A 13464-nucleotide genomic window follows, 5' to 3' on the forward strand; every position below is an offset into this window, starting at 1 on the left:
TATTTACCTTAATATTAATAAATAACAATGAGTAATGTTCTATATGGAAAGTAGCAGATGACCAGAACACAGCAACAGCAAAAGAAATGTAGCCTATTCCCAAATGGATGTTAAACTCATCATGCAGTCATGCAATTGTGTCACGTGGTGATGTGGGTGTTATTACAGAACTCACTTATGGTGTTGAGGGTTACAGAAGGGATCAGAGAATTTCATACAGGTAGAAACGACAAAGTTGGCACCTTCACCAGAAGAAATGGGTTTTTGAATGCTTTCAGGTGTTCCATCCTGTTCATAGGTTAGTTTTATTTACATTGTGTAAGAGAAATCACTTTTAGTGAGTTTTCCAATGTTATAGTTTTAATTGATGTATTTTCTCTGAAATGGATGAAATTCAGTCTTTATTTAATGTCACTGTTGATCAGCAGTATCAGGGATTACTAGAGAGAATGATGTTTTCCAGTCTGACTACAGTACCCTGCTGTGTTTTCCTCTACATCAATGGAATCATGTTGTTCAGCCTGAGGAGTAAAGCAGTGTTCTGTGAGACCTCCCGTTACATTCTGCTGTTTAACCTCCTTTTTGCAGACAGTATACAGATGGTTCTGAGTCAGGTTCTCTACATTTTGGCTGCTTGTTTGATAAAAATGTCTTATCCTTTGTGTGGCATTCTTAATGTGGTTGGTGTTATCACAAGTGACATTTCTCCTCTCACTCTGGTGGTGATGTCTTTGGAGAGGTATGTAGCTGTGTGCTACCCACTGAGGCACGCTGCTGTCATCACCATTAGAAACACAGGGCTGATGATATTTGTTATTTGGGCGTTTAGCTTGCTAAGTGGTCTAATTCGAGTTAGTTTGGTAAATTATCCAGAACTGAAGGGGCTGCAGATGGAAGAGTTTTGCTCAAGTATAACTCTGTTTGTTGGTCCCCTGTCTGATACCTATGACAGAGCGTACACCTGCCTTCTGTTTGTGTCAGCTGGGGTGGCCATTGCTTTCTCCTACATCGGTGTGACTGTTGCAGTCAGGTTAGCTTCCACAGACAAAACTTCATCTCAGAAAGCTCGCAACACACTGCTGCTGCATCTGGTACAACTGGGCCTAAGTTTGTCCTCCACTGTGTACAAACCGATACTTGCCGCGTTGTCAAGAATTGTAACAAGGCTAGTGCTCATTCGTGTACAAAATGTTTTATATGTGTGTTTTTTTATTCTTCCCAGATGTCTCAGTGCCCTCATTTATGGCATAAGAGATCAGCTAATCAGACCTGTCCTCTTTTACTATCTCTGCTGCCGACTCACACTCTCAGTCTTTCCAGCTAAAGGTTACAAATAGACCTTTTTTTCCCAACCTGTAATAAATAGATATTCTTATATATATTATGTTGAATTAAGTGCTTCTGTGGGGTTATTTAGCCACTAATAGAGTGATTAGCACACCCTATCCTATGAACAGACCTATTGAATATAACCTATTCTAGAAAGGAAAAAAATAATATATATAATTGTATTTGTGTTCTGCATTTTGCTCTATTGTAGAAAAGAGCAATTGTTGTCTTTGAATGAATAATGTGTAGTTGAGGAGTTGAAGTTGCTGTGTCCTTTATATAGCCCCAATATTTGTGTCCTGCCAGCCTCTTTACTTATCACAGAATAAGAATTTGAATAATGTTTTAAAGTGTAGCTGGGGTGTTGCTGTTTAGGTGTTCAGACATTCATGCATGTATGCTGTATATTAAAAGTGAAATATTATCAAAATAACCGTGTTTTGTATCAGAAGACAACATCACTATCTTACACTTTTCTTTGCGATGGACATGCTAAAACCTTCAGACTGTTTGGCTGTGCATTTTGGGCCCAAGCATTGTCTTCTTACTAGAATTGCATTCTCTGAAAAACATTCTACCAGAAGAATGAGTCAGGTGGCCATCTCCTTCTCCTTTATTAATGTGACCGCTGCAGAAAAGTTGGCATCAAGTCAGATAAAGCTACGCCTCAAAAACTTCACAAAATGCTGCTGCTGCATCCAGTGCCACTGGGCCTCAGTTCATTCTCTACTGTGTACAAATTGATACTTGCAAAAGAGTTTTAATGCAGACGAACAATGTTGTAAAAAGTTCTGTATACGTATATTTTTATCCTTGCCAGTGCCCTCATTTAATGTATAAGATTCAGAAAAGCAGGCTTGTCGTCTTTTACCGTATCTGCTGTCTGTGAGCTTGTTCTTTTTTTTTAGCTGAAGCTCAGAAATTGAGCTTTTCCCAGTTTTCATTTTTCTGCCACTGTCATTTTCAAAAATATACGGTTACAACAAATATACCGCTGGCTGATATATACATTGAGGGTGTTTTTACCAAACATCCTGTCACACCACAGTGTGGTTTTGCCTTGTGTCCTGTAATTCCTGTTTCATTTTCTTTTCTTTTCTCCATTCCTGTATCCTCCCCTCCACCCTCCTCCCTTCCATGCCTACAGGTAATGCTGATTATAATGGACGCTATATAAATAAGGATGATTTGATTTGACATTATTTCAAGGAACTCATAGATTCTGTTCAATAACAGTGGTTTGTCCTGATAAACTTTCTCTGCATCTGAGTCCACTTTTTATTCCCATCCTGACACATAGTGGTGATGGCATTGTGCTTATATAAGTGTGACAATATTTGAAGAAATTGTAACACTTTTGCAAGACACTGTAGGGTTAGGGTTACAGTTTCTGTATGGAAATCTTCCAAAGTCTAGTCTTTTAGAACTAAGTGTCATATATCAAAGTCAGATTACATAACTGCGCATGAGTAGTTGCTAAAGTCACTGTTGCCCACATTTTAAGGTATTTACATTGTAAGTGTCCCTGATCTGTTTTGGGATACATTTTCCAAGAGATGAGAAAAACCAGTAAATGTATTTGTCATAATCCTGCTCTCAGCTGCTGGCATTGTGGGTCACATTTACACCCATTAAAAATTCAAAGTTCTGGTTAATTAAAGACCCCAACATTTATTAATACCCATAGGCACTTACAAATGATCTTCATGGAGATGAGGCTGCAGTATGCAAATGAATGTAAGACGAGACATTTACCCATGTGACATTTTTTTGATCCGATCTAGCGCTGCCACCTGTATCTGGGTACAAAACAGTGTGCTAGTAAATATTAAGCAAACAGCATATGTTGTGTTGTGATACTTTTGAAATGCAAAAAAAGGCAAGTTATTGCCACATTTCTGGTTTGTGTGTTCTTGTACATGGTGCGGGATACAATGAATAAAAAGTAAAGAAGAATACTCTTTAACATGGGAGGTTAATTTCTTTGCAAAAAAAAATCACAGAAATTAGTCTTTTTTTATATTTATCATCCCTTTTGCGATATAGCAATGTCCAAAGCACAAAACCTTCTCGATGAATTGTTCAACAAGCCTAGACAGGGGAAGGAAGAGAGTTGGGGCAAAACTGTTCTTGAGGCCTTGGTAGGCAGCATTTGTGAGGGAAAACTACTGAAAAACTGTCATAGCAATGGTCAGGGCAGTCTTTTTTAACCACTGTGCCACGGCACACTAGTGTGCCTTGAGACGTTGTCTGTTGTGCCATGGGAAATGACATAATTTCATGTAATTGGTCTAAAAATATTTTTTGAAAATAAAGGAATTTTTATCCCCTAATAATGTGCCATTGTCGAGCGTCTGTCCTGTCTTCTCATCGATTGGCAGAGTAGCCATGTGACAGTCCTCCATATCAGTTGGTGACAGCAAGTAGCTAATTGCTTTGTAATTTGAGACAAGAGAATTAGTGATGTTTGGATGCGTCAGGTAACGTGACAGTGGCATTGTGGGTAGCGATACTAAGTGACAGTGATGGTGTGGTTAATTTCTTCTGATGGTAACCGAGATGTGTTGATGAGGAAGGAATCTTCACAGACGCAGACTTGGTTTGAAGAGATGTTTATTGGAGAGAAAAGTCAGGCATCAATTGGACGCTGCAGCTTGTCCACGGGAGATCTCGTGGGCCTGATGTTGAAGATCTCCTCCAGACTTATTCCAGTAGCGCTCTTTTATACAACCAAGTAAACACATTCTTCTCTGATGGCTTCATAACACAGTCTAATCGACCAAATGATATAGAGTCTAATTATTAATAAGAAGGAGAAGGAAGGAGGAAGGCATCCATCATGATCCTATGAAATGTAAAAGTCTCAGGAGACATGAAACACCTGTGAGACAGCGCCAGATTGTTTGGAAAACAAGTCGAGGCCTTACAGATTTCTACGGCCTGCACAGAATGGATAGATAGCTGAAAAACAAGTTGAATTCTTACAGAGTTGCAGAGAATAGATACATAGCTTCAGATACTACAATGGAAAAGTTTTTGAAAAGCCAAGGTAGTTTTCTATGTCACTTGGACTGGGTTTCTTCTCTTGAAGACGTTTCGCCTTCTATCCAGAAGGCTTCTTCAGTTCTGAAATCGCTGGGGAGAGAGCTTGAAAATATATAGCCCCTGTGGACCATTTGCATGCTAATGATCTGGGTGGTCATCTACACAGACATTTTTGAAAAGGAAAGATGCTAACTCCAAACCAGACCCTGTACAAAATTTAGACCGAGATGAAGGCCTGGTCAGGTCTGATTAGGAGAGACGGTGTCCATCCCACCCAGGATGTGCCTCTCTCATTTCTAGTAACTTGGCCAATTTATTTTCGACCCAAAGAGACCTGACAAACCAGGGTCCAGACCAGGATGCAGAGTTGTAGTCTTACACACCTCTCTGCTGCTTCCATAGAACCCTCATCCACCAACAATAAGATATTTAACACTATAGAGGTAGTCTCTGTTCCACGGTTAAAAGTTCACCAAGCACAGAGCAGGGGAGCGGTCAACCACCATAATCTTATTAAAATCAATACCAAAACACAAATTGCAGAAACTACCATCACAATTAAAAGTGGACTATTAAATATTAGCTCTCTTTTGTGCAAATCCCTGTTAGTGCACAACCTGATAGTGGATCATCACATTGATTTATTTTGTCTAACTGAGACCTGGCTTCAGGAGGAGGAGTATGTTAGCTTAAATGAATCTACTCCATCCATCCAGCCATTCTCTATCACTTATCCGGGGTCGGGTCGCAGGGGCAGCAGCCTAAGAAGAGAAGCCCAGACTTCCCTGTCCCCAGTGAAGGATCAGACAAAGCGTATCCCAGGACCCCCCAATGATAAATAACAATATTGGTCTCAAGTTCCCCTTGCCCGGATGCGGGTCACCGGGACCCCCTCGTGGAGCCAGGCCTGGGGGTGGGGCACGTTGGCGAGCGCCCGGACCTCTGCCCATGGAGTCCGGCCGGGCACAGCCCGAAGAGGCAACATGGGACCCCCTTCCCATGGGGTCACCACCTGCAGGAGGGGCCAAGGGGGTCGGGAGCATTGTATGTTGGGTAGTGGCCGAAGGCAGGGACCTTGGCGGTCTGATCCCCGGCTGCATAAACTGTCTCTAGGGACATGGAATGTGACCTTTCTGGTGGGAAAGGAGCCTGAGCTGGTGCGTGAGGACGAATCTACTCCTCCTACCCATCTTAATGATCATATTGCTTGTGTTACTGGCCGAGGAGGGGGAGTGGCAGCAATCTATCACTCCAAGTTATTAGTTACTGTATTTTCACGACCATAAGGCACACTGTAATAAAAGGCACAGTCTCAGTTACGGGTGCTATATCTGTATTTAAAACATACATAAGGTACACCGTATTATTAGGCACATGCTAAAACATACAGTAAAAAATAACAACGAGAAGGTAAAACGGTGAGTTTCGACACATTTATTGAACAGAATATTCATTCTTCCGCCACAAAACCATCAAAGTTGTCATCTTCTGTATCTGAATTAAACAGCTGCGTTATTTCAATGTCCAACATCCCGAATTCCTCTTCATCATCTGAATCAGACTCACCGACCGGTTCTGCTTCAGCGTTGATGCCGGCTTTTGTGAAAGCTCTTACAATACATGAAGACGGTATCATAGCCCATGCGTCTACAATCCACACGCATATGGTGGCATAACTTGCCCGCCGCTGCCTCATAGTCTTTGTGAAGGAGTGTTCGCCTTCCGTCATCCAGTGCTCTGTCCGTTTCCATGGCAGCCGAGAACCACGGTGAACGACGACTTCTCGTGTCCCGTTGTGCGTATCACCACCATACTGGTCCATTTTTTCTCCACTGTGTGGGTCAAAGGGATGTCAAAAGTCAGAGGGATCTCATCCATGTTAGTGATGTGGCTGGGCGCGGTTATCTTGTCGCGGCAGTAGGTGCGGAAGATGGCCACCCTCTCCTGGTAATCCGCGGGCAGCCGCTGCGCAACAGTTGTCCTTGCGCGTATGGAGAGATGCCGCCTCCTCATAAAGCGAAAACACCAAAACGGACCTCCTTGGAAGTGCTCAATGTCCATTTCTTCAGCAATCGCTTTGGCCTTTTGTCAAAAGTAGAGACGCCCCTTCCAGTTGTTCGGTCTTCCAGCTCAGGTCACCTTGCTCAGGTCACCTTGCTCAGGTACTAGTTCTTCAACTGGCGCCGCACGAGTGGCAGCCTGTAACAACAGCTCCCGCTCACCCTCGAGCTTTTCCTTTACTTTTTTCTTCTTTTCCGCACCTACTACCTTTGTTTTTGGTGCGTTCGGTTTGTTTCATTTACCCTCACCATGTACGTAAGACTCATGGAGTTTGCACTGGTGGTTCTTCTCATTTCTTCACTTTTTGATACCGCGTCCGGAGACCCTTCGCGGAGCCGCGGCTCGCTTGTTTACAGCAGGGATCAGCTGTTCGCCCTGCGGAGCTCTGCGCCGCTGCCCAAGGAGCGACCCGATTTGCCCCCCGAGCTGAGGAGGAGGAAACGGGGATGCCGCGCCGGGGTCGAGCGCCGTGCCAGGAGGAGACGCTATCGACCCGTCCTGCCCTCCATCATCATGGGGAACGTCGGATCTCTCCCCAACAAGATGGACGAGCTGGCGGCGCTGACCCGGCATCAGCGGGAGTACCGGGAGAGCAGCCTGCTGCTGTTTACGGAGACCTGGCTAACCGCGCTAACTCCGGACACGGCCGCACAACTTGAAGGATTTACTCTCTTACGGGCAGACAGAAGCAGGGAGAGTGGTAAGAGGAAGGGAGGAGGACTGGCAGTGTTTGTGAACGATAGATGGTGTAACCCTGGGCACATCACTATCAAGGAGCAGCACTGCTGTAAGGACATCGAACTGTTAGCCGTTAGCATGAGGCCTCACTACCTGCCGAGGGAGTTCACACATGCCCTCGCGGTGGTTGTGTACATCCCCCCCTCTGCTAACGCTGATGCAGCCTGTGATGTCCTGCTCTCAGCAGTGAGCAGGCTGCAAACACAGCACCCTGACGCCCTCCTCCTCATCTCTGGAGACTTCAATCATGCCTCTCCATCATCTTCTCTGCCCAAATTCACCCAGTACGTCACATGCCACACCAGGGACAATAAAACACTGGACCTCTTCTATGCCAACACCAAGGAGGCATACCACTCTCTCCCACTCCCTCCCCTGGGCCGTGCCGACCACAACCTTGTACACCTCCAGCCTGTGTACAAACCTCTTGTGCAGAGGCAGCCTGCTGTCACCCGCACAGTGAAGAAATGGTCCGAAGAAGCCGAAGAGGCCCTGAAAGACTGTTTCAACACGACCCTGTGGGATGTATTCAGCGACGCCCATGGGGAGGACATTGACAACCTCACCAGCTGCATCACTGACTACATTAATTTTTGCGTGGAGAACACCGTACCCACCAGGACTGTACGGAGCTTCTCCAACAGCAAGCCCTGGATCACCCCAGACATAAAGGCCCTCCTGAAGGAGAAGAAGAGGGCTTTTGTGTCTGGAGACAAGGAAGAGCTGAAGACTGTGCAGAGGGAACTGAGGAGGAAGATCAGACAGGAGAAGGACAACTACAGGAGGAAGATGGAAAACCAGCTGCAGCAGAACAACATCTGTGGGGTATGGAAGGGCCTGAAGACCATCTCGGGCTTCAAGGAGCTGAAGTCCCAACCTGTGGGCGACCGGGGGTGGGCTAACGACCTGAACTTGTTTTTCAATAGATTTGATCAGGTACCCACCCCTCCCCCAGCCCAGTCTCCTCTGCTGCTACCCCCACCACTGTCTGTGCCTGCAACCCATTGTTCCTCCTGTCCCCCCTCCTCCCCCTCTCTCATGAACTTCAGCTCACACATTCCCGACACTTCACACCCTGGCCCATGCCCATCCCCCCCACCAACACCTCCCTGCTCCAGCCTGTCCCTCACACCACACCAGGTGAGGAAGGCCCTGAAGAAGAACAGGGCCAGGAAAGCGACGGGTCCGGATGGCATCAGCTCCAGGCTCCTGAAGTCCTGTGCAGACCAGCTGTGTGGGATCTTCAGTCACATGTTCAACCTGAGCCTGAGGCTGGGGAGAGTGCCACAGCTGTGGAAGACGTCCTGCATCGTCCCAGTGCCGAAAACACCGCACCCCAAGGAGCTCAACAGCTACAGGCCAGTGGCTCTGACGTCTCATCTGATGAAGACGCTGGAGAGACTCATCCTCGATCACCTGCGCCCACTGGTGAGCTCCTTCATGGACCCGTTGCAGTTCGCCTACCAGCCGAGCATCGGGGTGGACGATGCCGTCATCTACCTCCTCCACACCTCCCTCACTCACCTGGAGAAGGCTGGAAGCACTGTGAGGATCATGTTTTTTGATTTCTCCAGTGCATTCAACACCATCCAGCCCAGGCTGCTGGGGGACAAGCTGGAGGTAGCTGGGGTGGATCACCACCTCACAACATGGATTCTAGACTACCTCACACAAAGACCACAGTTTGTGAGGGTGAAGGGCTCCCAGTCAGATCGGCTTCTCTGCAGCACCGGTGTCCCGCAGGGAACAGTTCTGGCTCCTTTCCTGTTCACCCTCTACACCGCGGACTTCTCATACAGCACATCTTCATGTCACCTCCAGAAGTTCTCTGACGACTCTGCTGCTGTCGGCCTCATCACGGACGGGGACGATACGGGGTACAGAGAACTTATTCAGGGCTTTGTGGACTGGAGCCTGCGGAACAACCTCCAGATCAACACTGGCAAAACCAAGGAGCTGGTGGTGGATTTCCGCAGGCGTAACAACCCCCCGCCTGCACCAGTGAACATCCTGGGAACAGATGTTGACGTGGTGGAGTCCTACAAGTACCTGGGTGTTCACCTAAACAATAACCTGGACTGGACACACAACACAGACGCCCTGGTCAAGAAGGGCAACAGCAGACTGTTCCTGCTCAGGAGGCTGAGGTCTTTTGGAGTGCAGGGACCCCTCCTGAGGACTTTCTATGACTCTGTGGTGGGATCAGCCATCTTCTACGGGATAGTCTGCTGGTCCAGTAGCATCACGGACAGGGACAGGAAGAGGATGGACAGACTGGTAAGGAGGGCCAGCTCTGTCCTGGGATGTCCCCTGGACTCAGTGGAGGTGGTGGGAAATGGGAGGATGATGGCTAAGCTGTCATCCATGTTGAACAACACGTCCCACCCCCTACAGGACACCCTGACAGCACTGGGCAGCTCCTTCAGTGAGCGGCTGCTCCACCCTCGCTGTGTGAAGGAGCGGTATCGTAGATCTTTCCTGCCGGCTGCTGTCAGACTGCACAATAAACAGAACACCCGCTAACACAATCTGAATATTATATATTCTGATATGTATATTGTATTCACCCTCTGTACTATGTACAGGTACACAGAGGCCGAGTATCCATTTATCTGGATTATTGTAAATATACATCCTCTTTGTATATTCCATTTGATTTCTATTTGATTTTATCTTATTTTTCTCTGAGTGCTCTTGTTGCTGTTGTTGCACTGTAAATTTCCCCGTGTGGGACAATAAAGGATCTGAATCTGAATCTGAATTTGTTCCCGCGGAAACGCTTCATCTTCCTCACTTGGCGCAGTTCACTTTCTTGTTTTCTCCACTTTCTGATCATAGACTCATTTACAGTAAAATGTCTTGCAGCTGCTTGATTGCCATTTTCAGCCGCATAGTCGATGACCTGCAGTTTAAAGTAAGCCTCATACGCGTGTCGCTTGACCGGTGCCATTTTAGGGGGTCCTTGTTGGGATTTCTGGTTTGTGTCTGTCTTTGGCCTGCAGGGTGTGGTGTTGAGCACAATTGGGTGCAGCTGGCACTGCAGGTGGGCGCACCTGTAGACAATTTACATCTTGCTGCCTATTTAAGCAGGTTGTGCCTGCCTGTCAGTGCCGGGGTGCCTGTTTGTGTAGGGAGTGTGTTTGTTGGTCTAGTGTGGGAGCTTGGTTGGGTTCCTTGGTGTTGGCTCCTGTTCCTGTGTTCCTGTTGCCCTGGAGGGCCGCTCCTATTCCTGTGCTCCTGGTTTTCCTGGAGGGCCGTTCCTGTTCTGTGTCTCCTGGAGGACCGCTCCTGCTCCCCTTGCAGTCTAGGAGGACTGTCTCTGCCCTCAGTGTCTCGGGGCACGTTCGTGTTGCGCCGGACTCCCGAGTCCTTGCCGGTCCAGGAGGACTGCAGCGTGTTGAGGACTCACCAGTGTTCCGAGTTCCCGGCAGTCCAGGGGGACTGCGTCTGGTTTGGGGACTCGCCGATGGACATTGGAGGGGCAGACGCTGCCTCCTAATCGCCGGCAGTCCAGGAGGACTGCTTTGTCGCCAGTGTCTCAGGGCACGTTCGGGAGGCGAGCGTGTTGCGCCGGACTCCCGAGTCCTCGCCGGTCCAGGAGGACTGCAGCGTGTTGAGGACTCACCGGTGTTCCGAGTTCCCGGCAGTCCAGGGGGACTGCGTCTGGTTTGGGGACTCGCCGATGGACCTGGGATGGGCGGACGCTGCCTCCCGATCCCCATGCGGTCCAGGAGGACTGTTTCTGTTAATGTGTGCTCCCCTTCCCTGTAAATAAAGCCTTTGACCTCCCCACCACTGTGTCCTGGCCTGCGTTCGGGTCCGCTACCACCATGTATCGTAACAGTCCTTACGCATTGGTGTGCCGCTAATCGATGGGCGGAGCATTTACCGTAGTGCACCGACCAAAGGCACACAGCAGATTTTGGAACTCACTCTACACACAAGGCGCACCGTCTATTTTCTCAAAAATCGACGGTCGAAAAAAATCTTATAGTTGTGAAAATACGGTAATCCTAGACCAAAACATGGTTCCAGTTCTTTTGAAAGCCTGTCTCTTGGCATCACCCATCTGAACCGGAAAAGCTACTTTTGTTTGTAGTACCGTATTGGCCCGAATATAAGACGGTGTTTTTTGCGTTGAAACAAGACTGAAAAAGTGGGGGTCGTCTTACATTCGCGGTCTAGACATTATACCCATTCACAACGCTAGATGGCGCCAGATATATTTGAAGCGAATGCTGAACTTAACGTCCCAGGGAAAAGCGAACCCCTGTCACGAAGAAGAAAAATAAAAATAGTGGTAGCATGAAGAAGAAAAATAGCGGTAAGAAAGAAAAGAGAAGAAAATAAGAGAAGAGATAACAGAAAATAGAGAAATGTAGCGACAATCTGGAGAAAAGTGGGTCGAAGATATAATCATTTGTTTCAGATGTACTGTAATTATTTTCTGTATAAAAATTAAATTTGGTGTTCAAAAAGTCTTTTTTCAAACTTGAGTCTTGAAAAAGAGGGGGTCGTCTTATAATCAGGGTCGTCTTATATTCGGGCCAATACGGTATATCAGCCCCCTGCTGGACCACATTCAGAGTTCATATCTGAGTTCTCTGACATCTTATCTGATTTGGTCCTTAGAACAAATAAAGTCATTATTATTGGAAACTTTAACATCCATGTAGACATAAATAACAGCTTTAGAAATGAAGTCAATCATCGACCTACGGCCCAGGCCGTGATGGTGCAAAGAGCACCGATGAACAACCTTATGCTTGAACATGGTGTTAGTTATGGCCAAACTGTGACTAGCGCAGAAGTCCAATAACTGCACACAAGTCTGGTTCTGATCGGGCAGACTGTTCCTCCCAATCATGCCTTTCCAGGTTGACTTCATAGTCGTGTCAGCTGATCTGCGTCCATAAGTTTTGGTCACTCGGGTGAAAAGAGGAGCAGAGCTGTCAACTGATCACTACCTGGTGGTGAGTTGGATCAGGTGGGGGGAAAAGCCACCACACGGATCTGGCAGGCCCAAACGCTTAGTGAGGGTCAGTTGGGAATGCTTGGTGGAGGAACCCATCATGCTGGTCTTCAACTCCCACCTCCGACAAAGCTTTGATCGCATTCCAGGGGTAGTAGGGAACATGGAGTCTGAATGGGCCATGTTCTGCTCTGCCATTGTCGAGGCGGCTGTAACGAGTTGCGGCTGCAAGGCCACTGGTGCTGGTCATGGCGATAATCCCCGTACCCGATGGTGGACACCAGAGGTGAGGGGAGCCTTCAGGCTGAAGAAAGAGGCCTACAGGTCATGGCTGGTCTGTGGGTCTCCGGAAACAGCTGACTGGTACAGGCTTGCTAAGCAGGCTGTAGCCGAGAACGTAGCAAAACCCGAGTGTGGGAGGAGATCGGTGAGGCTATGGAGGAAGACTTTCAGTCAGCACCGAGAAGATTCTGGCAAACTGTCTGGTGCCTTAGGGATGGCAGGCTGCCACTTGCTCACACCTAGGTGTGCTTGGGGAGCTGCTGACATCTCCTGGGGCAATTACCTGGCGGTGGAAGGAATACTTCTAGGAGCTCCTCAATCCTACCAACACGTATCCACAAGGAGGAACAGATTCGGGAGACCAGGAGGTGAACCATCCAATTTCCGGAGCAGAAGTTGCCAAGGTAGTGAAACAGCTGCCTGGCGGCGGAGCTCCGAGAGAGGATGAGATCTGTCCAAGGTATCTTAAGGCTCTGGATGTTGTAGGGCTGTCCTGGGTGACACGCCTCTGCTACATTGCATGGACATCGGGGGCAGTGCCCTTGGACTGGCAGAGCAGGGTGGTGGTCTCTATTTTCAAGAGTGGGGACCAGAGGGTGTGTTCCAACTACAGGGGATCACACCCCTCAGTCTCCCTGGGAAAGTCTATGCCAGCGTGCTGGAAAAGAGGATTAGATCGATAGTAGAACCTCTGATCGAGAAGGAACAATGCAGGTTTCACCCCGGTCGTGGAACCACTGATCAGCTCTTTACCCTTGCTGGGGTGCTTGAGGGGAGTTGGGAGTTTGCCCAACCAGTCCACATGTGCTTTGTGGACTTGGAAAAGGCCTATGAATGGCCTAGGAGCATCCTCTGGGGGGTGCTCCGAGAGTATGGGTTGGATGGTCTCCTGATAAGGGCCGTCCAGTCCCTGTGCCGAAGGAGCAGGAGCTTGGTCTGGATAGCCGGTTGTAAGTTGGACTCGTTCCCAGTGAGGGTTGGACTCCGCCTGGGCTGCCCTTTGTCACCAGTTCTGTTCATAACTTTATGGACAGAAT

At 47.9% G+C, this 13464-nt stretch overlaps 1 protein-coding gene across 1 annotated transcript; it reads left to right on the forward strand.

The window, feature by feature from the left end:
* Positions 1–383: 383 nt before the first annotated feature.
* Positions 384–2194, forward strand: LOC130537643 (odorant receptor 131-2-like). The gene has a single exon (XM_057054582.1). The coding sequence runs from the start codon at positions 384–386 to the stop codon at positions 1335–1337; it is 954 nt and encodes a 317-aa protein (XP_056910562.1). The 3' UTR covers positions 1338–2194.
* The last annotated feature ends 11270 nt before the right edge of the window (positions 2195–13464 follow it).

Source organism: Takifugu flavidus, chromosome 14 (genome assembly GCF_003711565.1).
Source record: "Takifugu flavidus isolate HTHZ2018 chromosome 14, ASM371156v2, whole genome shotgun sequence".
NCBI classification, from domain to species: Eukaryota; Metazoa; Chordata; class Actinopteri; order Tetraodontiformes; family Tetraodontidae; genus Takifugu; species Takifugu flavidus.

Bases quoted from the DNA above. Each gene is read 5' to 3' on its own strand.
- LOC130537643 (XM_057054582.1), top strand. From the start codon at position 384: ATGGATGAAATTCAGTCTTTATTTAATGTCACTGTTGATCAGCAGTAT.